The 22,941-nt window shown below is 33.2% G+C and overlaps 12 protein-coding genes and 1 non-coding gene across 13 annotated transcripts in view; 7 read left to right on the top strand and 6 right to left on the bottom strand.

The window, feature by feature from the left end:
* The window catches only part of NOT3, a gene marked incomplete at both ends in the record, with an annotated part of 2,152 nt that extends 946 nt beyond the window's left edge, over positions 1-1,206 (top strand). The window contains one exon of the mRNA XM_001643950.1: positions 1-1,206. Within this exon, the coding sequence (XP_001644000.1) occupies positions 1-1,206 (1,206 nt within the window).
* Positions 1,207-1,479: 273 nt separating this feature from the next.
* On the bottom strand, positions 1,480-4,125 carry SAP1 (putative AAA family ATPase SAP1; the record flags this gene model as incomplete). The annotated part of the gene is made up of 1 exon (XM_001643949.1): positions 1,480-4,125. One exon carries the CDS (start codon positions 4,123-4,125, stop codon positions 1,480-1,482), a length of 2,646 nt encoding a protein of 881 aa, XP_001643999.1.
* Positions 4,126-4,619: 494 nt separating this feature from the next.
* Kpol_1070p23 (uncharacterized protein) lies at positions 4,620-6,035 on the bottom strand (the record flags this gene model as incomplete). The annotated part of the gene is made up of 1 exon (XM_001643948.1): positions 4,620-6,035. One exon carries the CDS (start codon positions 6,033-6,035, stop codon positions 4,620-4,622), a length of 1,416 nt encoding a protein of 471 aa, XP_001643998.1.
* Positions 6,036-6,327: 292 nt separating this feature from the next.
* CAJ1 (Caj1p) lies at positions 6,328-7,470 on the bottom strand (the record flags this gene model as incomplete). Its single annotated transcript, XM_001643947.1, has 1 exon — positions 6,328-7,470. The coding sequence occupies one exon, from the start codon at positions 7,468-7,470 to the stop codon at positions 6,328-6,330; it is 1,143 nt and encodes a 380-aa protein (XP_001643997.1).
* A 1,866-nt stretch (positions 7,471-9,336) lies between these two features.
* On the top strand, positions 9,337-9,408 carry Kpol_1070trna1. Its single transcript has one exon. It is a non-coding gene; the product is annotated as a tRNA-Gln (tRNA).
* A 627-nt stretch (positions 9,409-10,035) lies between these two features.
* On the top strand, positions 10,036-10,308 carry ISD11 (Isd11p; the record flags this gene model as incomplete). The annotated part of the gene is made up of 1 exon (XM_001643946.1): positions 10,036-10,308. One exon carries the CDS (start codon positions 10,036-10,038, stop codon positions 10,306-10,308), a length of 273 nt encoding a protein of 90 aa, XP_001643996.1.
* Positions 10,309-10,950: 642 nt separating this feature from the next.
* Positions 10,951-12,840, top strand: TPA1 (oxidative DNA demethylase; the record flags this gene model as incomplete). Its single annotated transcript, XM_001643945.1, has 1 exon — positions 10,951-12,840. The coding sequence occupies one exon, from the start codon at positions 10,951-10,953 to the stop codon at positions 12,838-12,840; it is 1,890 nt and encodes a 629-aa protein (XP_001643995.1).
* Positions 12,841-13,151: 311 nt separating this feature from the next.
* On the bottom strand, positions 13,152-14,087 carry GVP36 (Gvp36p; the record flags this gene model as incomplete). The annotated part of the gene is made up of 1 exon (XM_001643944.1): positions 13,152-14,087. The coding sequence occupies one exon, from the start codon at positions 14,085-14,087 to the stop codon at positions 13,152-13,154; it is 936 nt and encodes a 311-aa protein (XP_001643994.1).
* A 514-nt stretch (positions 14,088-14,601) lies between these two features.
* On the top strand, positions 14,602-16,050 carry JHD1 ([Histone H3]-lysine-36 demethylase; the record flags this gene model as incomplete). The annotated part of the gene is made up of 1 exon (XM_001643943.1): positions 14,602-16,050. One exon carries the CDS (start codon positions 14,602-14,604, stop codon positions 16,048-16,050), a length of 1,449 nt encoding a protein of 482 aa, XP_001643993.1.
* Positions 16,051-16,332: 282 nt separating this feature from the next.
* Positions 16,333-17,190, top strand: CBR1 (cytochrome-b5 reductase; the record flags this gene model as incomplete). Its single annotated transcript, XM_001643942.1, has 1 exon — positions 16,333-17,190. One exon carries the CDS (start codon positions 16,333-16,335, stop codon positions 17,188-17,190), a length of 858 nt encoding a protein of 285 aa, XP_001643992.1.
* A 191-nt stretch (positions 17,191-17,381) lies between these two features.
* HOM3 (aspartate kinase) lies at positions 17,382-18,953 on the bottom strand (the record flags this gene model as incomplete). The annotated part of the gene is made up of 1 exon (XM_001643941.1): positions 17,382-18,953. One exon carries the CDS (start codon positions 18,951-18,953, stop codon positions 17,382-17,384), a length of 1,572 nt encoding a protein of 523 aa, XP_001643991.1.
* A 1,241-nt stretch (positions 18,954-20,194) lies between these two features.
* Positions 20,195-21,118, top strand: AGE2 (GTPase-activating protein AGE2; the record flags this gene model as incomplete). The annotated part of the gene is made up of 1 exon (XM_001643940.1): positions 20,195-21,118. One exon carries the CDS (start codon positions 20,195-20,197, stop codon positions 21,116-21,118), a length of 924 nt encoding a protein of 307 aa, XP_001643990.1.
* A 317-nt stretch (positions 21,119-21,435) lies between these two features.
* On the bottom strand, positions 21,436-22,353 carry PIC2 (Cu/Pi carrier; the record flags this gene model as incomplete). Its single annotated transcript, XM_001643939.1, has 1 exon — positions 21,436-22,353. One exon carries the CDS (start codon positions 22,351-22,353, stop codon positions 21,436-21,438), a length of 918 nt encoding a protein of 305 aa, XP_001643989.1.
* Between the last annotated feature and the right edge of the window lie 588 nt (positions 22,354-22,941).

Genomic DNA, 22,941 nt, shown 5'->3' with positions numbered 1-22,941 from the left:
CCAGCTACAATACCTGCTAGACCTGTTGGCGATTTGAAATGGGCTACTGCTGCATCACAAGGTATGGATAAGGAGAAAAGGAATTCTCCTTCTTCCGCAGTGAAGATAGACCCTACTGTAAATGCAAATGTAACCAGTACCCTTCCAAGCGCTAATAGTACACCAAGGACTTCAACACCAGTATTATCTAATCCTACACTATCTCAGCAATTAGAAAGGGCTGGTTCTCTAACATCTCCAGCTACGACACCTACCACTGTTAACAGCTTATTAAATAAACCAGTCGGTAAATTAAACACTCCAGTACATCAACTAGCAAATGTAACTGCTCCACTAGAAGTAAATAATTCTAGTCTGAATGATGAATCTGTGGAATCTATTTCTAGAAATCTTCCTGTAGATGACTATGAATCAGATATTACTGATGATGATTTGGAGACGACTATGCCAATTGAAAATATTACTAGCGAAGAAATTGAAAAACGTTCTCAAAGAATAGAGTCCCTGAGAAACTGTTTTAATGACAAGATAGAAATAATAGGTCTGCCATGTGGTATCCAGCAATATCTAATGGGGAAAGTATTACATGATACAAAGTTATACCAATTGGATGGAAAACTTGGCGGTTACAGGAGATCTTGCGATACCTGTTATAGTCCTTCTATTGACATTTTACCTGTAGGAGCAAATCCACCAACATCTGTAGATGCGTTTAGGTCATGTCATCAATGGGACTCAATTTCCAGTTCGTTAAGAGAGGTTCTTTTGGAAGATAACACTAATGAAGACAAACTAAGATTAGTTTTGGAGAGATTCAGACCAACAGAAATATTTACATTATTTTACCATTATTACTTTCCCTTGACGCCTTTGCAAAAACAAATATCATCAATATTATTAATTGAGAGGGATTGGAAACTTTTAAAAAATGGTACTATGTGGTTTTTGAAACAAGGTGAACCAAAATTTTCTAATGAATCATTTGAAGTTGGTAACTATAAAATATTTAAAGCTGATGATTGGACTGTGATAGAAAAGTTTAACTTTAAATTAGATTTCAACTCTTTAATGTATCCACCATCGCATGTTTCTAGTACAGATGATATACAGCAATCTCAGAAACAAAATAGTGAAAATGAGATGTTGAGTCATGGTAAACAATTGCTACAGCAGTTAAATCGTGGTAAGATTGGCCTAACAGCTTAAATTCTTTCTTGATTGCCAAGAGTTTTTACTCTTTATGTGGCACAGGATTGGTAGTTTTACTTCAGTTTATCAAAACAAGTTATTATAGTTGTAGTACTGTATAGTTTTATAAGGATATTCTAATGATAATCATCACAAATAACGTCATGACTTCTGTTAAAAAAATACAATTCACAATAGATATAATAACTTTGAATTAATAGGATGCTATATAATCTTAATATAATTAATTAAATAATTAGTTATGCACAGTTACACTTCGAATGTATTTCTTTATACCGTTATACCCAAGAAGAAGCCATATTGAGCTGCCCATTCTTCATGTTTTTTCAAACCATCTTGAGATACAGAAGGTTTTATATAATTCAAACTGTTCCTAAAATCATTGAGATTTATTGACCTAATCTGGTCTCTTGGAGTGTCTAGTAATTTCTCACCCAACTCACGTAACGGACCCATCGCAGCATCTTTAGCCAACGAGGTAATATCACTACCAGAATAGCCGTCTGTTAAGTTTAATAATTGTTCAAAGTCCTCATCACTCAAGGTATGTTTTTGATGAGATAGTAACCTTCTTAAATGCACCTGTCTTGTTTCTCTTTCAGGTAATGGAATATATTGACGTCTTACGAATCTTCTTCTTGCCGCTTCATCTATACTCCATGGGATATTGGTAGCTGCCAGCAACAACACACGTTCATCATCAGTATCCTTTTCATTGCCTGCAGCAGCGTTAGATAATGATGACCATTGGATTAAGAATTCATTTTTTATTCTACGACTTGATTCATTTTCACCTTCGTTATCTCTACTTCCCATAATAGAATCGATCTCATCAACAAAAATAATTGAAGGTGATAACTTTTTGGCCACAGCGAAAAGGGCTCTAACTAATTTTTCACTTTCACCCAGAAATTTTGAAGTTAAACTAGATGCACTTATAGAAAAAAAAGTCGAATGTGATTCAGTAGCAACCGCCCTCGCTAACATTGTTTTACCTGTACCAGGTGGACCAAATAAAAGCATACCTCTCACGGGTTCCCTTAAACCACGAAATAAATCTGGTCTTAAGAAAGGATACACAACAGCCTCCTTTAGAGATGCTTTAGCACTTTCTAAACCTGCAATATCATCCCAACGAACTTCATCACCATGGACTACTATTTCAGAAAAGATCTGTTTGGCTGCAGCTTTATCCACACCTACTAGACTGTCGATTATTTCATCTTCTAGCATTTCCTTTGTCTTTTCAGTCGATTTTTCTTTCTCAGGTTCTGATAATGTTTCCTTATTGATACTCTCTGAGGATTTTGGTAATTTAGGTGCTGGATATGATGGGGTAGGAATATGGTCATTATCTGTAGATTTTGACGAAGTTGTTTTAGAATTATTGGAAGAGCTAGGTTTTTGATCTGGTTTTCTTATAACTTTTGTATTTAACACTGGTTGATTGTTCTTTCCTGTTTTACTAGTAGAATTTACAGAAGATGATGAGCTAGATGAGGTTTTTCCCCTAGATGAACCTTGTGGGGTTCTTTTGGCAGCATTTTGCTTTGAAGTTTGTTTTGAAGTTCCTGCAGGAATAGGACTTTTCCTAGAAGTGGCATTTGCTGCGGACTGGATCGCCTTTTTAGCTGAAATATTAGATATATTATTTTGGGATTTTTGTTGAGAGACTGTTGGCCTCGAAGATTTAACTACTGGTTTTGATTTGATAACTTTCTTTGTCGGCAGGGATTCATTAGAAGAAGAATGATTCGAAATAGGTGTCCTATTTCTCGAAGGAAGTGGTGGAGCCTTAGAAGAAAGAACCGGGTTTGATTTAGTGGCAGCAGTATTAGACAAGGCCATCTTACTTGGTTTTGGAGACGATCTTGCAGTATTTGGTCTTGAATGTCCATTACTGTTTAAAACAGGGGCGCTCTTTATAGTGGTTGGTACGCTCATATCGTTATGTAACGAACGTTTTATCTCTGGTACTAATGGAGTTGATTCTATGGATAAATTTGAAAGAGTTCTTTCTGCACCATCAAGGTTTTCAAAGGCTTTCAATCTCTCTAAATCTCTCTCATTGACATCCAAATAACTATCGTAGACATCATCGAATTCCAGAAAGTCTTTTATTTCTTCGTTTTTTATATTTATCTTCTCATTAGATGTATCAGGGTCTGTGTCAGAAGTTAAATCAATCAATATAATATCATTATTTTCCTGTTTACCTAATCTTGGAGCAGATTTCCTTTCGTAACTGTTATTGGCTCTTAAACTTTCATTGCTATTAGTTGGTAACAGATTATTTTGTTTACCTAATGGCTTTGAATGAGAGAAGTTGACTTTAGTTACGGAGCTACTACTTTTATGACTTGGAACATAGTTGGAAGGTGAAGGATGTTTTATCGGTAATGTTTTTGGATCCCGTAATGTTCTTACCATGTGAGTAGGAGAATATTTAGCACCAGAGTACTGATGAGGATGTGTAATGAGAGGTTTTGATGGATAGGTCGCTGAAGAAGTTATACTGTCATATCGATCATGATCCATATAATCACCATTATAACTAGAAGAACTCAATCTTCTCCGTTCTTCCTCATTGTATAACCTTTGGACCCTTTCTAAATGAGCAGAAGCCTTATGGTATAACTCTTGAACACCACTACGTAAGCTTAATTCATCCTTTGTATAAGATTGAGTATTTGGATAATTATGTTCTAAAAGAGTCAATTCATATAGAACTTCCGTGTTCAAAGCTTTCCAACCTTGCAAAGCTCTCTTGAACTCTCTTCTCTCCTCCAACTTCAAATAGTATATCGATTCATTAGCAGTTTTACTATATAGCTGAGTTAAATCAGAGAGTGGCTGGGGTTTCTTACGTAGTCTCCCCCACTTAGGGAGTAAATTATGAGTTCCTGAACCCTCCATAAAAAATCACTTTAGACCTTTAAACACTTTAAAAATCAAAAAGCACTAGACCCACAACCGTTCCTGCTTACCATAGACTCATATATGAAATATAGATCAAATGTTATATAAACTATCTTGATCCACAATGGGTTATTATAGCTTTATATTGATACTTTTTTTTTTCTTTAAGTTTGGTATGTAAAAAGAAATTACGTAGTAGTTAATGAAAAATTTAGATCAAAAAAAAAATTTATCACCAGGTATTTAGAAGAACAGCAAATGAGATCTGATTTGGAGGCTAGTTTTGAGTTCAATTGTTATATTATAGAGGGATTGGTTTTGGAATTATTGTTAAATGCAGCTGATATTTCTAGAGTGGTTCTTGATGCAGAAAATTTGGTGAATTTATGATGAATTTTGGAGTGGTGGAGGTGTGGCTAAGTTATGGGGAATTGATGTCAGGGAGAGTTAGTTACTATGGAAAGGGAGCTAGAGAAGCACAAGGAAACTTTTCAGATTAGCATCGATGTCCAAAGTATGATGGATAGTGCGATTGATACGTTTGCAACCCACCAGATGTGCTCAGAGGCGAATGGACACAGTGAAAAGTGCCATTCCCATTGACTTGTCATGTCATTAAATAATCCAGTTAGGATTCCTGTATTCCCACCAAAATAACCCATCATTGAACGAACTGTGATTTCTTGAATGTGATGATCAAGGACATCGCTACTATTTACAGGTTCCCAATAAATTCCATCTGGTGTGACTACTTTGTTATAAGTGGTTTTGCATCCCTCGTGATCGTGTCCTGTTAGTATAATGCCCGGTTTATCATTATTAAATATCGAATTAAGAACACTCTGTGTGACATTATAGCTCAAATGATTTTGAGAACGTAATAACTTGGCTTTGTATGGCTCTCTTTTGTATTTCTTGGGGTAGTATTTGAATTCAGGCCCATCGTGGCATATTCCTTGTTCCTTATACATAGGAATATGTGTCAGTAATACAGTGCTACCGTTGAAGTTGCTTGAAGATAATAGGTTTAGAAATTTCCAACTACTCTTGACAAAGTCAGGTTGTAATGCTGGTCCCTCCAGTAACATCGAATTTAGTACCACTATCCTCCATGGATGGTCTGTTTCCGTCTCATATTCAATCCAATAGTTATCTTTGCCAAAAAATGTAGCGAATCGAGCAAGGTGCTGATATGTTGTATCTCCGGAATAACCAATATCATGATTCCCAGTCAGATTGATAAATAAATAGTTGTCTTTGGTCTTGTCCCATGTATATACATTTTCATATCTATAATCATCGATTGTTAAATTGGATTCCAATTTTCTATGATATTCTTGTCCCCATGATTCCCAGTTACATTTATAGTCTCCATTCTCATCCAAATTATTCTTCCTGATTTCGGTTATTGAATTTATATCTCTGTTAAATATATTAGTTGCATATCTCACTGTTCTTCTATAAAATTCCGAGTCATTGATCCACTGAGAGGAAAAAAGGTCACCAACTACAGTGACAAACTCTGGTTTTAACCGACCTACCATTTTAGATACAATATGACCTAAATAATAGTCATTTCCATATATGTCTAATCTTTTTAAAAAGTTAGTTTTCTTCCATGGTCCTCTAATCTGTGGGTCACCAAAGGCCAACATATGAACTTCTTTTGACTCAGAAGCAGAATTCTTCTTTTCATTTAAATTAAAAAGATCTGAGAGATAACTTTTAATATGAAGGGTTAATATTTGAACAATATCCATTTCTTGTTCAATTCTGACATCGTTACCATCTATTTGCCCTCTCCAAGAGCATTGAGTTGAATTAAAAGATGGGTAGGTAAAAATATACAAATTGGATACCACAGCAACGATGGTGAATAAAACAGTGAATGATTTAAGAATTTTCATGTTATAGTTTTAAAAACTTGAGTAAATTGGTAGTTGTTCAGTATTCTTTAATATGTTATATTTATCTTTGTAACCCCATTTGTAACACATTATCTATTTAACTTCTTCATTAAGTACTAATTTTTAAAAACAATTTTACTGACACTTAAATTTTCACAAAAAGTTTTAAAACTATTCATCAATTAAACTAATTATTAAGTACATTTTAGATATAGATGATCATTACATCGACTATTATTATTGATAATTATACATATGACACAATTTTAATTTTGGATGATAATGTCCGTTATTATCTCCTATGCTTAGCCTTTTCACCTAAGATCATTTCTTCAAATACCCTTGCTTCTTCTGCTTCTTCTGGAGATCTCTTGGCTCTTTCAAACTTGTCAGCAAAGTATAACATTGCCTTGGCTTTAGCTAAACGTTCCTTTGATGGTACATTTCTGTCTGTTAAGATTCTGCTACAGACTTCTTTTAATTTCCTCTCTAATTCGAATTTTGACATTGCCCACATGACACCTAAAGCTTTACCTGCCATCATTGATTCAAATTTAGCACGTTCGTATTGATCTAATTCTTCAGGATTTACTTCACTCATTTGTTCCATGGTCTTTTGAGCCTCTAGACCAGTTGATAACAAATTGTAAGTTTGTTTGACAGATCTTGCGTTGTCACGAGGTCCAGTAAATAGTTTTGAAAACCCATGTGTCTTCTTGGACATAATAAAATTATTAGCCTTATTTTTATAAACTTTGGCAAGGACATGCAATAACTCCATACCAAAACTTTCTAACTTCAATTCTTCGATTTCTTGATCTAATTTTAGTTGAAATTCATCTAGATGTTTTTCTCTTGAGGCTAATAAATAATTCTTCAATTTTGCATCCAATTTTAGAGATAATTCATTAACTTGACGAGCAATATCTTCCCGTCTTTTTTGTTCCATTTCCATCAATTTGTCACGCTGTTCTTTGGTCAATTTGCCCTTTCTGTCAGCAGCACTAGCCTTGCCATCATGTTTAACCATATTTGAATCATCGGTTGCCCCTGGTCCACCAGTGGTAGGTTGTCCATTTTCATCAAAACCTTCTACGGCTTCATTCAATTCTTTGAATAATGAAAATTCACCAATCCAGTCTTTGAAACCATCACCACCAAAAATTGTAGTGAAAAATTCAGTGGCATCTTCGAAACCATGTTGTGGTACAGCATCGTCTTTACCAAATTCGTCATATCTGGAACGTAAACCAGGATCACTTAGAACCTGATAAGCTTCACCTACCGCTTGAAATTTAGATTGAGCCTCTGGATCATCAGGATGTTTATCCGGATGTGTCTCCATAGCTCTTCTACGGTAAGCTTTTTTAATTTCTGCTGGTGTAGCCTCAGGCTTAACACCTAAAATATCATAATATTGAGTATCTTTAACCATCTTTAAATTTTTAATTTTTATATTCTTTCTGTATAGGTAATTAGTATCACCACTTCAAGAGTATCAATACACTAAGATAATCAAATAAAACTAAAATAAGATCAAGATATCCTTCGCTTAAACAACACTTTTAAAATTCAATTCAAATTCAAACCTTCCTTCTTTTATAAGTTACATGTTCTTGATCGAAATGGTCAAAAAGGAGAGCCGGATCTTGTTCCTTAAAGGATACGTCACGTGATATGGATATAATTATATATTTTTAAGAAAAACATGATAATGACTTAAAGGTCATGGTTATGTAATAAGAAGAAAGCTGGACTGGCGACAGTATAAGAATTCGATTCTAAGAGGGTGAAGGCTGCGTTTAATAAGATGTTTGATTAATAACAAAACAATTTGTCCTCTACTTGGTATTGTTTTTGAAAATTCTAGTAAAAACACATCATGTAAGAGTTTTGTAACTGGATCTACTAGATAGAATATACTCCAGGGTGGGAAGGATTAGGCAAAAGAACTAATAATGTATTGAGAAAAATGTATGTCATTTAACTAGTTCATTATAGATTATTTAGTGGTTTTTGATTTATAATCTTCATGTTCACTTTTATGAGTTGTTGGGTTTGTTCTTGAGTTTTAGTTGAACGAAGGGGGGAGAGAGGGGGGCAGTTGATTAATTTGATGAGGTTTTTTAGATCAGATAAAAGTGAAAATTTGTAACAGGGGGGGTTGGAAAGTAAGTTTAGTCTGAAGGGGGAGGAAAGGGAGGGGGGAAAAGGAAGGAAATAAACTTTAATAGATTAATTTATTCTTAAATGCAGAACACTATACTTAAATGTGTATATGCGTGTTTTTTTTTTTTTAGCTTGAAATGTATAGATATTATTATCTATGGAGGATTCGGAAGGAATTAAATGTAATGAATATATGCTTTCATTCAAGGTACTCAACGTTTTTTCAGTAACTCCTTTCTCAATATCACCCAAATCGCAAATATCGATCCACTTATTAATATATTAAATGGTGATTTGAATGTACATCTATCTAACTTAAAATTGTCATTGGGTTCTTCTTTTCCCCTTGATGTTACACTGATGAGTCCTCAATCAATTTTTTGACACATAAGTAATCATGCCTTCTACTCATTTTGCTTCTACTAGTTCCGCATTCCATTTCTTACCTATTATGTACCTGCCAAGAGAAAATTATTAATTATTACTATAAAAGTAGTCATTCTTCGATAATTATCATGAACTGCTTAGTTTATCAACGAGGACAAGTAATTCGGATTTAGTTTCTTATTAAGGAGTTAATGCTTAAACTGATGCTACCCAGTTTTTAGATATCCAATTCTGGTTTGTACGACAAGAACAATGATACGGTACAAGAGTTAAGCTTAAATGTGTACGTCGCTAGGGTTATTTTGAGGTCTTGAGGAATTCACCTTTTTGTACGATCTTTTATAATATTCCTGATATTCCTGAATTTGATATGATAATAAACAATTGTTGAAGTTGAATTATGTTTGGAATTTTCGGATATAAGCAAAATTTTAGTCAACTTTACTCTTGATTGTTATCCATCTGTATCGAAGTGTTGTTGACACGTCTAATCTAATGAAGATAAGATATTGTTCCTTTTTAATAATTTGAAACTAGCATTTTCTTGAAAATAAAGAATCCTTTGGCAAAACTTGAGAATACGAATAATTGTTGTTATGCTTTAAGCAAGGGCAGCTGAACTACACTTTTGAAACAAATATCATTACAATGATACCTAGAATATGCGATAATTTAACAAATCTTTTGAAGGAGAAGGTTTAGAGCATTACAGTGGATCTCAATCATATAAAGCATGTTGTTTAATGGTCCTATAGTGTAGTGGTTATCACTTTCGGTTTTGATCCGGACAACCCCGGTTCGAATCCGGGTAGGACCTATTTTTTGACTACTATCAAAATCTTGAATTAAATTTGTGATCATGTTCAGAGACATGACAGTTGCTCATGGGGTCCCTTTTTTTTTTTATCTTCGACTCATTAGCCACCCTCTTCCAAATATACTAAATCCCAAAATCCCTTTAGAAGTCAAAAAGCAACTGCTATTTTCCAACTTGAATTTAAATTTCATTACATGAAATTAAATTCAAGATTCAATTGATATAAAAGGTTCAAAATACATTTTGATTTCCAAATATAAAGAATTAGAGAACACTAGTATAATATTTGTTTACCTTCTCATACTCACTCTGCTATCTTTTATGCCCTGACACTTATATTTGCAATATTCTGGTGTGATAAACGTATATCACTACTACGCTACATACGTTTATACGAATACCTTCATTCGTTCTCATAATTAAGAACCACCAATTTTGACGCATTTGAACATGATTGATTTATTAATCAGCTATTTAACAGTATTGTAAAAGTTTGGATTGTTATTGACAAAAGGGAACTACAGGCAATATTCGGCAAATAGTGTCTAAACTGAGTGGTTAAGTAGCTATTCATTCTGATTTTAAAAAGTATACATATACATATACATAGATACTCCATATCCAACAATGAGTGCAGCACCAAGTAGAGGTCAAGTTCTTAATTTGTATAAGCAATTTATTAAAAATGCAAACCAATTTAATAATTACAATTTCAAAGAATACTTTCTAAGGAGGTCCAGAGAAAGTTTTAGAGCTAATTCGAAGATACAAGATCCAGTGGAACTAGCTAAAGTTTATAGAGATGCGCAATTTGATTTGGCTGTGTTGAAAAGACAATCCATCATTTCACAGTTGTATACCTTTGACAAGTTAGTTGTCGAACCAGTGGCAGAAAAATAATTACAACAAGAACTAGTTACTATAGTATAGATTATTTTTACATCCACTTCCTCAAATTGACCATTTTCTTTTTGGTAACGTTCTGATTCTACTACCTATATTCCCATCATAAAGCATCTGTACCTTTCAATCCACTGATTAAGTACCTGTATATGCATATATATATAAATTAGTAATATATCGTTATTATTTCATTTAACTCAATTACTCAAACTATTATCATCCTCAATTAATGTATTAAATTATTTGATTTTGAATCTCCTTTAAAGTTTCAATTTCACAGCGATGAATTGTTAAATAAGTAAGAGTTGTATTGTGATTTCTTTGAACTTATCAAACGACAGCAACAGAATTAAATCTATTTAATGACTTCGTTAACGCTATATCTTTATATACTTCGTTCTTGTTCAATTTCTTCGTTTAGCAATTTCTCAAAGAGGAAAAAAAGAAAAAGAAAAAGAAACAATACAATTTTTGACATTTTTCACTTTCTCATCGCAACATATAAAACTAGCAATAACTTCATCAACTCATTGACATATCCTTCCCAAAGTGATTCTATTTTATTACTATTTCTAGTCCTCTTATCGTATATTTGAATTAGATCCTCAAAGGTTGTAAAAGATCCCCAAACACCACAATATGAAGAGGAAGGCTCCAAACACTCCAGTTATTCAAAATGCTAAACAGTTAGCTTTGGAAGAAGACAAAGTTAAATCTTTGTTTAATCAAAAAATTTGGGATCCAGAATTCCGTGAACAAATGAAGAATGATATTGCTAATTCTCAGCCATATAATTGGGGTACCATTATTGATTTAGTTGATGACGAATTATTGCGTTCAGTTCGTAAAGAAATCGAAAATGAAGTTCATTTCACTAGAAAAGAAACTGATATTTATAAGATCAATCAAAGTGGTGATTTGGCCAATTTATCTGGTTTAGATTGGAATGATCTTTCAAGATTGCCAAATTTATATAAATTGCGTCAAATTATGTATTCTCAACAATTTAGAGACTTTTTTGCTTATATTACTGGATCTGGTAAATTATCTGGTAAAAAGACTGATATGAGTATGCAACATTATACTAAGGGATGCCATTTATTGACTCACGATGATGTTATTGGTTCCAGACGTATTAGTTTCATTTTATACTTACCAGAACCTGACAGAAAATGGAAATCCCATTATGGTGGGGGTTTAAGATTATTTCCAAGTATCAAGGAAAATATTCCATACTCTGATCCATCTGCTAAGTTAGTTCCACAATTCAATCAAATTGCCTTTTTCAAGGTTCAACCAGGTTTCTCATTCCACGATGTAGAAGAAGTACGAGTCGATAAGCATAGATTATCAATTCAAGGTTGGTACCATATCCCACAAGAAGGTGAAGAAGGTTATGTTCCAGGCGAAGAAGAAGCTTGGATTAGCCAAAACATCTCTACTTTGGCTCAATTAGAATCCAAGACTTTGCAAGACTTTGAATTCCCAAATGCTGAAAGAGATATTTTACCATTCCATCAAGTAAAGCACTATGAAAATTTATTGACTACTGATGAGAGTGAGTTAGAAAGCGAATTAGTAAATGCTTTGAAATTGACTGAAAGAGAAATTGAATTTTTGGCTCAATATATTTCTCCAGAATATTTGACAAAAGAAGGTCTAGCTAGTTTGCAATCGAAATTTATTGAAAACTCTTTCTTAGAAATTGAATCTTTCTTAAACGATCCAAAGGCTGATTTGTTAAAGAAGTTGATCAAACATGTTGAATTGGAAAAAGAATGCCCAATGGAAGCTAAGAATGTTGAAGCTCCGTGGAAAACTGCTACTCCATCACACAAGTGGAGATACTTGTATATTGATGGTAAACCACATGAAAAATTCAGCACTGAAGAAGATATGATTGAAAATTTAACTTATGAAGAGTCTGCTAACTTTAAATGGTTAAAGGAGACTTTAATCAAAGATGAAAAAACTAGAAAGGAAAATGAAGCAGAAATTGCCTTAGTTGAATTAGCTCAATTCTTTAAAAGTACTGTTTTTAAGAAATATATTGCCAATTTGACTTTATTATGCCCATTGAGTGAAAAGATTATTATCAGAAGATTCAGACCAGGTAACGATTTTACTTTGGCTACACAATGTCATTTAAGCGAAATCTTAAAGAATGTCGAGGGTTTTGTTGATGCAATCTTAGAAGGTACTCTATGTCTGACACCAACTGGTGGTTGGGAATCTGGTGAAGTCGGTGGTTATGAATTATATATGGCCGATGAAGGTGATGTTGAAAGAGAAGATACCCAATTAGAGAGAGATGTTGAAGATGCTACTGTTTACCGTACAGATGATACTGGTGATTCAGTTTTGTTACAGAGACCAGCTACTTGGAATTCTTTGGTTTTGGTATTAAGAGATCAAAGTGTTTTAGAATTCGTCAAGTATATTAACATGAGTGCTGAATCTAGTAGATGGGACTTGAAATTACAATGGGATATTAAATCCATGGACGCTGATGAAAGTGACGAAGAATAGATATCGTGTTTAATGAATACAGATTTATACAGAATTATTTAGGTTGTAGAAAATAAACTTTTTAATAAAAAAATAGATAAAGTGAACAAAAGTAGAGAAATCAGAAGTTGAAATAAATTTCGACATATATTAATTAAGATTATTTCAAAAAGATTATATGAAACGAATACAAAAATACTGATATTAATTAAAAAAAATGCTCCATACATCCTTATGTATAAACAGCTACTGAAATATGGAAACTGGATTGATATAGAACATGATAAGAGTAAATCCTATTTCTTATTGAAGAGCAGAACTATTCACTTCCATTATTTGGTATTAGTAGTAGCAGAACTTTCAGAATCCAAGACTGGCATGAATTCCTTTAATAATTGGGCAGAAGTTTCGAAATAGCTCAATTGTGCTTCAGCCAATTCCTTTAAGCTAGATAAGAATTTAGAGTCAGCAATAACTTCTTGCATAATGATAGTAGCATCTTCGGTAGATTGAGCGAATTGTTCTTCTAAAGATTCCATTTCAACTCTTAAAGAAGCTTCCTTTTCTGGCTTAGCTTGAGTCAATTTACTTCTAGCAACATCATATTGCAATCTTTTGTATTGAACATCTTTACGGGCTTTAGAAGCCTTTCCGATATCAAGTTCTAACTTTTCTCTCAATTGTTTGTTAAATTTAGTTTGGATTAAAGTATCTTGGTGCAATCTGGTTTGGGCAATTTTAGCTTGAACATCACTAAACTTCAACAAAGCATCTGCAACAGGACCTTCATTTGGATCAGCTAATTGAGCTAAACTTTCACTTGAGTTTAGAGCAACTTTACTCAAAGCATAGTTTAATGTTCTTGGTTCCTTTGCAGGACCTGGAGTAACTAAAATATTTTGGGCTTCTTGAGCAGAAGTTGCATGAGATAACTCGGTAACCTTGTTGGCAAATACTTTAGAAAAATCATTAACGGAATCACTTACATATTTTGGATAATCATAAGATTCATTTTCATAAATTGCAGTGATCTGTAAGAAATGTTCGTAGACTAACTTAATAGTATCAACTTGACGTTCCAATTCTATATATTCTTGAGGCAACTGAGAAATATCAGTAACATTACCCAACTTCTCTTGAACCAAACGTTGAGTAGATTCTGCCAATGTAGGAATAGAAGTGGAAAATTCTTGGGTCTTTTCTGAAACAGCAGTAGAAAGTTCTTGAAACTTTTGTGACAAAGAATTTGTAAAAGAATTGAAGGACATCGTAACCTATAGTAAACTCACACTCACACTTCCTCTAAATACAATCACCAATAGATAACAGAATTAATAATCAAATTCAATCATTTCATCAACATTTAATTAATTTCTCCTTGTTAAAATATCTTAAAACTTCATCATAATCTCAATATTTTTCAAATTTTGATATTACCTGTTCCATTACCGAATTCTCCTTTAGGAAATTTCATCAATTTCATTGAAGGCTTTGAAAAAATGCAATTTGGATTCGAAAGCTTGATCTAATGATACATTGTTAAGTTCGAAGGTTATGATGGTCTGTAGTTGGCCATTGTGTATTCATTAGTTGGTTGGTTTGAAACTTTTGATTCAAGTTGTCATATTGGTCTTGCTTTGACAAAGATTGTGTTTCTTTTGGTGGAAATATTGTGAAATTAAGGGTCTTATTTTATATGAGGGGTGGAGTATCTATAGAAACGATAGCTTTGTTAAGGAGATATAGTAATACTATTAGGAAACTTGTGAGATTTTATTATTAATGGTTGTCATAAATACTGATATTTGTAAGTTTTGTCAGGTTGATGATTCTGATAAAAATCTGTGGGTACAATGTGAATTGTGTCCTCAATGGGTTCATGTTTTATGCATCCCATTGAATTGCATATATCTTGATAATGATACTGCTGTCAGTGCGAGAGTATATCCAAATTCTGATAAAGATATTAATAAATTTATTTGTGATGCCCATGGGTCCAATGAACGGTTAATATTGAAGAGTAGAGGTGAGAAAAGAAACATTGATCAAATTTCTAGTGACCCTCATGGAGATAATGATAATAATTCTAAGAAATATAATTTGAGAAGAGGAAAGAAAATTGATTATATTTCTTTGAATGAAGGGGAACAGAAGAAATTGAAAAATGTACATCCTCATTTAGCAAACTTCCAAAAATGTTTTAAAAAATGGGAAAATACAAAAAATATTATCGATTCTAAAAAATTTGAAAGTGATTTTAATTCAATTAAAGAACCTTTTAAAATAACAGATCCCGAACTTTCAGGAATGGAATTACCATTACCCATAGGATCGGATAAAGATGTAGAATTGACCGTTCGTGATGTTACATATTCAGTCGGCGCAGATTCTGACGTTAACGTAATGGATGTCTTAAATCAACAAAATGAAAAATGGACTTTAGGAAAGTGGAATAGATACTTTAGTGATACGTTACCTGAAGATAGAGAGAGGTTGAAAAATGTAATATCGCTTGAAGTCTCTCATGTGAAGAATTTTCCAATTGAAAGGCCTAGAGCTGTTAATGAAAATGATTTGGTTGATAAAGTTTGGAATAAGTACGGAGATCTTCAGCTAGATGGCCCAGAACCTAAAGTCAAAAAATATGTTTTGATGTCTGTAGGAAACGCATATACAGACTTCCATCTAGATTTTGCAGGAACTTCAGTCTATTATAGAGTCATCTCTGGCCAAAAACAATTTATTTTATTTCCACCTACTGAATCAAACTTACAAAAATATGTTAATTGGTGTTCTATGTATGAACAAAGTGAAGTATTCTTAGGTGATCAATTGGAAGATGGTATCGCTATGCAGTTAGAAGCTGGAGATTTGTTTATGATCCCTTGCGGTTACATTCATGTCGTATACACGCCGAAGGATTCTCTTGTCATAGGAGGAAACTTCCTGACTGCTAGAGACATTGCAACACAATTGAAGATTGTGGATATCGAAAGAATAACTAAGGTACCCAAAAGGTTCACTTTCCCAAAATTCGATCTTGTGATGTGCAAGACTGGCGAGTGGTTGCTTGATGACGAAAATACAGACAAAACAAAGAGTTCTATTGATAAAGAAACAATTAAATCGTTAACTAACCATCTGAAGAACTCATCGGTAAAGTATAAATCTTATAGATTCCCATCTAAAAGATTACTAGTTAATGAATTACTGTCATTAGTTAATTCGTAAACAATGATCAATATCATGACTTTATCAATCGACACATTTTTTATTTTATTCGATGCATCCAAGAATTTTTCAATTCTGCAACATAATTTCGAGATGAGAACCAAACGATGAACAATGAAGCTAAAGATTTAACTTGTGTTTGTGATTGATTTAAGGGGTAAAGAATGGATCTATTAATATTAATTTAAAAGTTTAAATTATTTTTCACTGATTTAATTGATTTATTAACATATCAATAGTTAAAACTACCTATACTAAGGTACTACATCGATCCAACAAGTAATGGCCGAATCTATGAATAAAATTTTTATTGCTATAATAGCAATTGCAGTTGCTGCTGCTGCAACTAAGATGTTCACTAGTGAAGAACCTAAATCTAAGGCTCTTCCAGTTTTAGTTAAAGGTGAGTACATGCAATTCCCATTAGTTTCCATTAAGAAATTGAACCGTAACTCTGCTATTTATAGATTCAAGTTACCAACTGATGAACACGTTTTAGGTTTACCAATTGGTCAACACATCACTATTAAAGCTCACATCGATGGTAGTGAAGTGGTTAGATCATATACACCAATTTCCTTGGATTCTGAAGCTAAAGGTTATTTTGAATTATTAATTAAATCTTATGAACAAGGTAAGATCTCTAAGATGTTTACTTCATTGAAGATTGGTGACACTATTGATGTACAAGGTCCAAAAGGTTTCTATGAATACACTGATAGATCTTCCAAGCATCTAGCTATGATTGCTGGTGGTTCTGGTTTGACCCCAATGTATCAAATTATCAAATCTATTGCTGAAAACCCAAAAGACAAAACCAAAGTTACCTTCATCTATGGTAATGTTGAAGAAATTGACATCTTGTTAAGAGATGATTTGGATAAATTTGCTGCTTCGAAGCCTGGCCAAATTACAATCCATTACTTATTAGACAAGCCAAGTGAAAACTGGAAAGGTGGTTCTGGTTACGTCACTCCTGAATTAATGAAGGAAAAGTTGCCTGCTCCAGCTGACGGTGTTCAGTTGTTAGTATGTGGTCCATTACCAATGGTTTCTGCGATTAAAAGGTCCGCTGTTGCATTAGGCTTTCCAAAGGCCAAACCAGTCTCTAAGATGAATGATCAAGTCTTTGTCTTTTAGATTTTAACGATATTATGATGTTCATTTTTATATATGGTTAAATATTAAATTCAATTCATCAATTACTACAATTACTATCACTATTATTATTACGATTATATTAATATAAATCTTTATACAGATATATATCTTGGAAACTTTAGAAAAAGTTAATTGGATTTTTAAAATTATGGAGGCAATTCTTTATTGGATTATAATGCTAATCTCTTAATTTGTTCTAGTCTCTCATCGACCGCTATTTCAAATGAGGTCTCGGATAATTCAATGTCTAAAAGTTTACCATGGATAGATCTTAATGCTTTCAAAGCATCAGACTCATCAATGACACAAGAAATATTAATTTCATTGGCACCTTGAGAAATCATTTCAATGTTAATGCCCTGTTCAGCCAAAGTAGTGAACATGGCACCAGCAATACCAATGAATTGTTTCATTTGTTTACCAACTAATGATACAATTGCCATCTTCTTGATGATATCGACAGTACCTAAACTTTTTAACTTTTCAGAAGCTAATCTCAATGATTTTAGAGAGTCAGCATCTGGGATAGGTAAAGCCATTGAAACATGAACTTCTGAAGTAGAAATTAAATCTACTACCAATTTATATTTATCTAGGATGGTGAAAATTTCTGCTAAGAAACCGTGAGATAAAGTTTTCTTATTAGAGTGAATGTTAACGACAACAATATCATGCTTAGTAGTGATTGCAGTGGCACCTCTTCTCTTTTTTTCGAAGAATGAGGAAGACAAAGCCTCAGGTGGATGTGGAGGAGTAGATTCACCTCTTTTAGCAAGATTATCAGGATAGATAATAGTACCATCACCCTTTGGATTTTGAACATTTTTAATTCTAATTGGAATCTTAGCTCTTATGACTTGTTCCATTGTGAAAGGATGGATGACTTCAGAACCGTAATAAGTCAATTCTGAAGCTTCTTCTGGCGTGACACTTGTTAGTAACCTTGCTTGAGGAACTTTCCGTGGATCAGCTGTAAAGATACCATCTACTTCTTTCCAGACTTGTAATTCATCTGAGTTTAATGCAACGGCTATCAAGGCAGCACATAAATCAGTATAACCACGACCGACACCGTTTAATAGACCAGTTGGTACTAAACCAAAGAAACCAGTAATGACAGGAACAATACGTTCTTTAGACTCAACAAATGGCAACATTTTTTCTCTTAAAGCTTTCACTAGGAAAGTGTAAAAAGAATTATCTAAATTTGTAGTTTGATAATCAGAGGGAACAATTTGTGACAAATCCACGTATTTTGCTTTACAACCACGGTCATTACATAAAGAAGCCATAAATAGACAACTTAATTTTTCACCACATGACATAACCAAATCCATAGTACGTGTGGAGACTTCACCTAAAATTTTAGAAGCTTCTAAATACTTCACAACGGAATCTAATTCCTTATTAGTATCAGTAACCAATTTAGTCTGCAATACAGGATCAGTAATTAAATTTTCTGCATTACTGATATGGTCTTGTCTAATAACTTCAATAATATCTGAGAAATCCTGTTCTTGCGATGCCAAATCACAACATTTTAATAGACGTGAAGTAGTACCCTCAGCCTTAGTATAAGATGAACGAGCTGAACAAACAACTGCTACATTTTTGTCTAACCCCTGAGGACATGAGTATACTTTAATAATTTCGTCAACTATTTGAAATGGAAATTTACCGACAGAGGTACCACCATATTTCTGGACAACCCAGTTAGTGGTTGCATTACTGTCTGAAAACATAATATATTTAGTTATTATAATCTACACTCAGTGAAAAACTTCTATATGAGAATATACCAAACCAATAGACAATAAAACTAAACCTTTAAAATTATTAAAGTTAATATACTTCTTATTCAATCAAACTTTTTGATTGAAAAACGAACGGTGCTTCGATGGAACCAAACTCCAGCAATGACAGACTAAACTTTATTAAAAGTAGCACTGGGATATATATAGCTATATGTATAGATCAGAACAATAATTCCAAAAAAAAATATAAATAGTTCTATTTTAATAGTGTGTAAATGTATGTCTTCTTATATAAAAAGTCTAGAAATTCGATAATTTTTCACATTTTTATCCCGCTGACTCATCGGAATAATTGGAAGATGAAGATGGCAAGACAGTTAGAAAAAAGAAACAAATAATAGAATAAGATGAAGAATAAGAAAAGTTATATAGTCAATTCTGATGAACTTAAATATGCCATCAGATAGCTTACAATTGTGGCTATCTAGCAATAATAAAATGGTTAATATTTGAAAATAATAGTGTAATCAGGATATGATCGTAAAATTTCGGAGAAACTTATCGTTCAAGTTAAAAAGTGTAATATTTGTAAAACAAATGGTATTTTCGATGTGAAAAAACTAAAATCTATTAGACAATATTATTTCAGACTTAATTTCTCGAGGAAATCCTTTATATCAATCTTTTTTACTTTCAAAACCTTTCGAGAATGTAAAATTCTTGAGTTTATTCAAATAAAATTCTATCCTAGAGCATTTTACGTCATTCATGATAATTTCTGTCGTCTCGCGATTACCTCTGAACGAATTTTTGAAGCTTTCGAAACAGGATACCATTCATTATTGAACAGGTCATAAGAAGGAATAGCCAGTTGATTTGATTACATATAATTGATCTTATGGGCTCCACTTTGAGTTTATTTTGTTCTATTTCAGTAGTTCTTAGTTTCAGTTCTGGAAGGTTGATAGAAATAAGGTGAAGTTTTGGTCTTTTTTCGATTAAAAGAGAGGTAAAAACGATTAAAAATTTAACTGACTTTTGTTTTTGATCTATTGGATATAAGAAGTTGAATAGGTAGTAAATCAGATCATCAGTCGAAGGAAGGAAGCCTAATTCTTTTTGTAGTGCTTATTCTTCATTCTATTTCTTATTTTACTTTCAGTTCAATTCGCATACATTTTTTTTTGCTTTTTTTGGTTCGTTGTTTTACTGTTATTATAATAGAATAGATGTCTACTTCTCCACAAGTTAAACGTGCCCTTTCAGCATTGTTAAGGGATCCAGGTAATGCCAATTGTGCCGATTGTAAAGCACAATCTCATCCAAGATGGGCATCCTGGTCTTTAGGTGTTTTTGTTTGTATTAAATGTGCTGGTGTTCACAGATCCTTGGGTACTCATATTTCTAAGGTCAAATCTGTTGATCTAGATACCTGGAAAGAAGAACATGTTGTTATGTTAGTCAAAATGAAAAACAACAATAACGCAAATGCATTGTATGAAGCTAAATTACCAGACACCATGAAAGGTCCATTAAACGATATGGGGAAATTACAAACTTTTATCAAGAATAAATATGAATTTAAAAAATGGATGGGCGATAACACAAATTTGGTACCAACAGAGACTAACGTTAGTGTTTCAAGTGTAAATAGTAACAATAGTAACAATGCAAACAACCGTTTAGATAGTCCGTCCAGTGGTTCTTTGATCGATGACGCAAGTGACGTAAGTAGCATTTCTACAATTGGCCAGGCAAAAAAGGAAAGCGTAAGCAAAAGTAGCAGTTTATTAGATTTGCAGTTTTTGTCATCAAGGGAAAACATCGATGGTCCAGGTAGGCCAACTAATACCCCAGCTGCTAGTAACATCAGTGTTTCTCAAAGACCAGATTTGAAGAAATCTATTTTATCTTTGTATTCAAAACCAGCTGCTACAAACAAAACCCCATCACAAAATTCTTTTTTTGCAGGTAATAGCATGACATCATCTTCAATTTCATTAGCATCAACAACATCTATTAATAATAACAACCTTAACATGAATAAAACGAATAGTGGCATGAACTTTAATATGAATATGCATCAGAGCAGATCCACCTCTACATATAACATTGAGGATGATGAGTTGATAAAGAATGTCTGGAGTAATTAAAGACAATGAATCATTCAATCCATTTAACACATAAAATACATAGAATTAAATAGATACATATATATATATATATATGTAGATGTATACTGATCTATATTTCTAAAGCATCAATTGCACGATAAAGAATTAATAACTTAGTTGAAACGGCTATAAAATGATTCATGAAAGAAAACTGTAAGTATTAAATATTTGAGCGTCTAAAAAAATTCTATTAAATCTGAATATTTATTTATAAGTGATATTATTATAGATACAAGTTCAATTTTTTATTTTTATTTTTATGTCTTTTGGGAGATGAAAGAGTCCTAAGTTTCTATCTAACCACTTGTTGGCAAACCAACATAAGCTTTAAAGGAATCATAAATTAACCATTGGAAACTTGTTAGGGTACCGATCATCACGATTCTAAGAGGCAACCCATTCCATAAACCATTGAAGCCAATTTGTTTATAGATTCTTGAAGTTGCAGCACCCATTGACTCATTAGGTTTTCTATCGACGTTAACCTTTGAGACCATGACGTCAGCAGGATGAGAAACGATAGCACATAATATACCAGCTAAATAACCACCGGCAAAACTTACTGAAATCTGTTGCAATGCATTCATTTCGGACTTCTTGACAGGTAATCTGTGATAAATACCTTCGACTATTTTTTCAAAAGAGGTGAACTTACACATAGTGTAAGGTATTTGCCTACACCATAATGGGGTGATACCTTTATAGAATCCGGTTAAGCCTTCGTTAGCGTAAACTTTTGATAAACCTTCGAAGACGTTTTTGTATGCAGGAGGTAGAGTGGTTTGTTGTCTAACCTTGATAGCCTCGAAAGGACATAAGAAGATGTCAGCGATGAATTCAGCAGTAGCAGAAGCGGCTAAATAAACCAAAGTTTTGTGTTTATTGACAGTTTCTTGAGAGAACAACCCGGTATGTGAGTAGTAATGTTTAAAGAATTCATAACCACCGTATTTACCAGCACCTTGTAAAGAGTAACCGATGAAAGTGGCACCAACACCTGTGAAAATTTTTGAAACACCACCTTCTGTTTTTATTATCTGTTTCCAACCTTGTAAGTTGGAAGTGTATAAATCTGGGTTTACTTGTAGCCTACATTTGACTAAATCTAAAGGAGTGACACTTGAATGGGTAGGTCCACAAGCAACGATACCACCTAGAGTGCAAGTGGCATAAAATTTCGAAGTGTATAGCTCGATATTGCCAGGTTTTGACATATTGTAAAGAGGAGGATATGGAAGGGGAAGGGGAAGTGGGAGGGGTGTGATGTGAATGGATAAGAGAGTGTATTATGTAATTGACAAGGATCAAGATATGGATGGTATATCTATGAAAATGCTAAGACGTGTTTATAGAGGTCTTTATATATATAATAAAATTCCAGGGGGGAGGGGGGGTGAAGGGGACAAATTGAGGGCTTTTTTTTAAATAATGAAGACACGACAACGGTAACAGGGGTTGCATTTGATAATTGCAACAATGCAATGATGTCAGTATTGAATCAGAACTATGATTAGAATTAGGTTACCATAGGCATCAAAAGTAGATAAATTAAATTTGATTAAATTAGATTAGATTAGATTAGATTATAAATTAAATTTAATTAAACAGAGAAATATAAACTTAAATTTACAATTGTATGAATGAAGAGTACTGTACCTGCGGTCTAAATATATCATACAATTGGTGGGGGGAGGGAGAAACTAGATAAAATGTAAAAACATCACTGTAAAACATGCAAATAAATACTTTTTCACTTCATGGACACAGACAGAGACAAGACACGCCTAGTGGTGTGTGCAACG

This window comes from Vanderwaltozyma polyspora, genomic scaffold, assembly GCF_000150035.1.
Source record: "Vanderwaltozyma polyspora DSM 70294 KpolScaffold1070 genomic scaffold, whole genome shotgun sequence".
Lineage (NCBI taxonomy): Eukaryota > Fungi > Ascomycota > Saccharomycetes > Saccharomycetales > Saccharomycetaceae > Vanderwaltozyma > Vanderwaltozyma polyspora.
The sequence above is the reverse complement of the archived record's forward strand: the minus strand, read 5'-3'. Positions and strand labels throughout refer to the sequence as shown.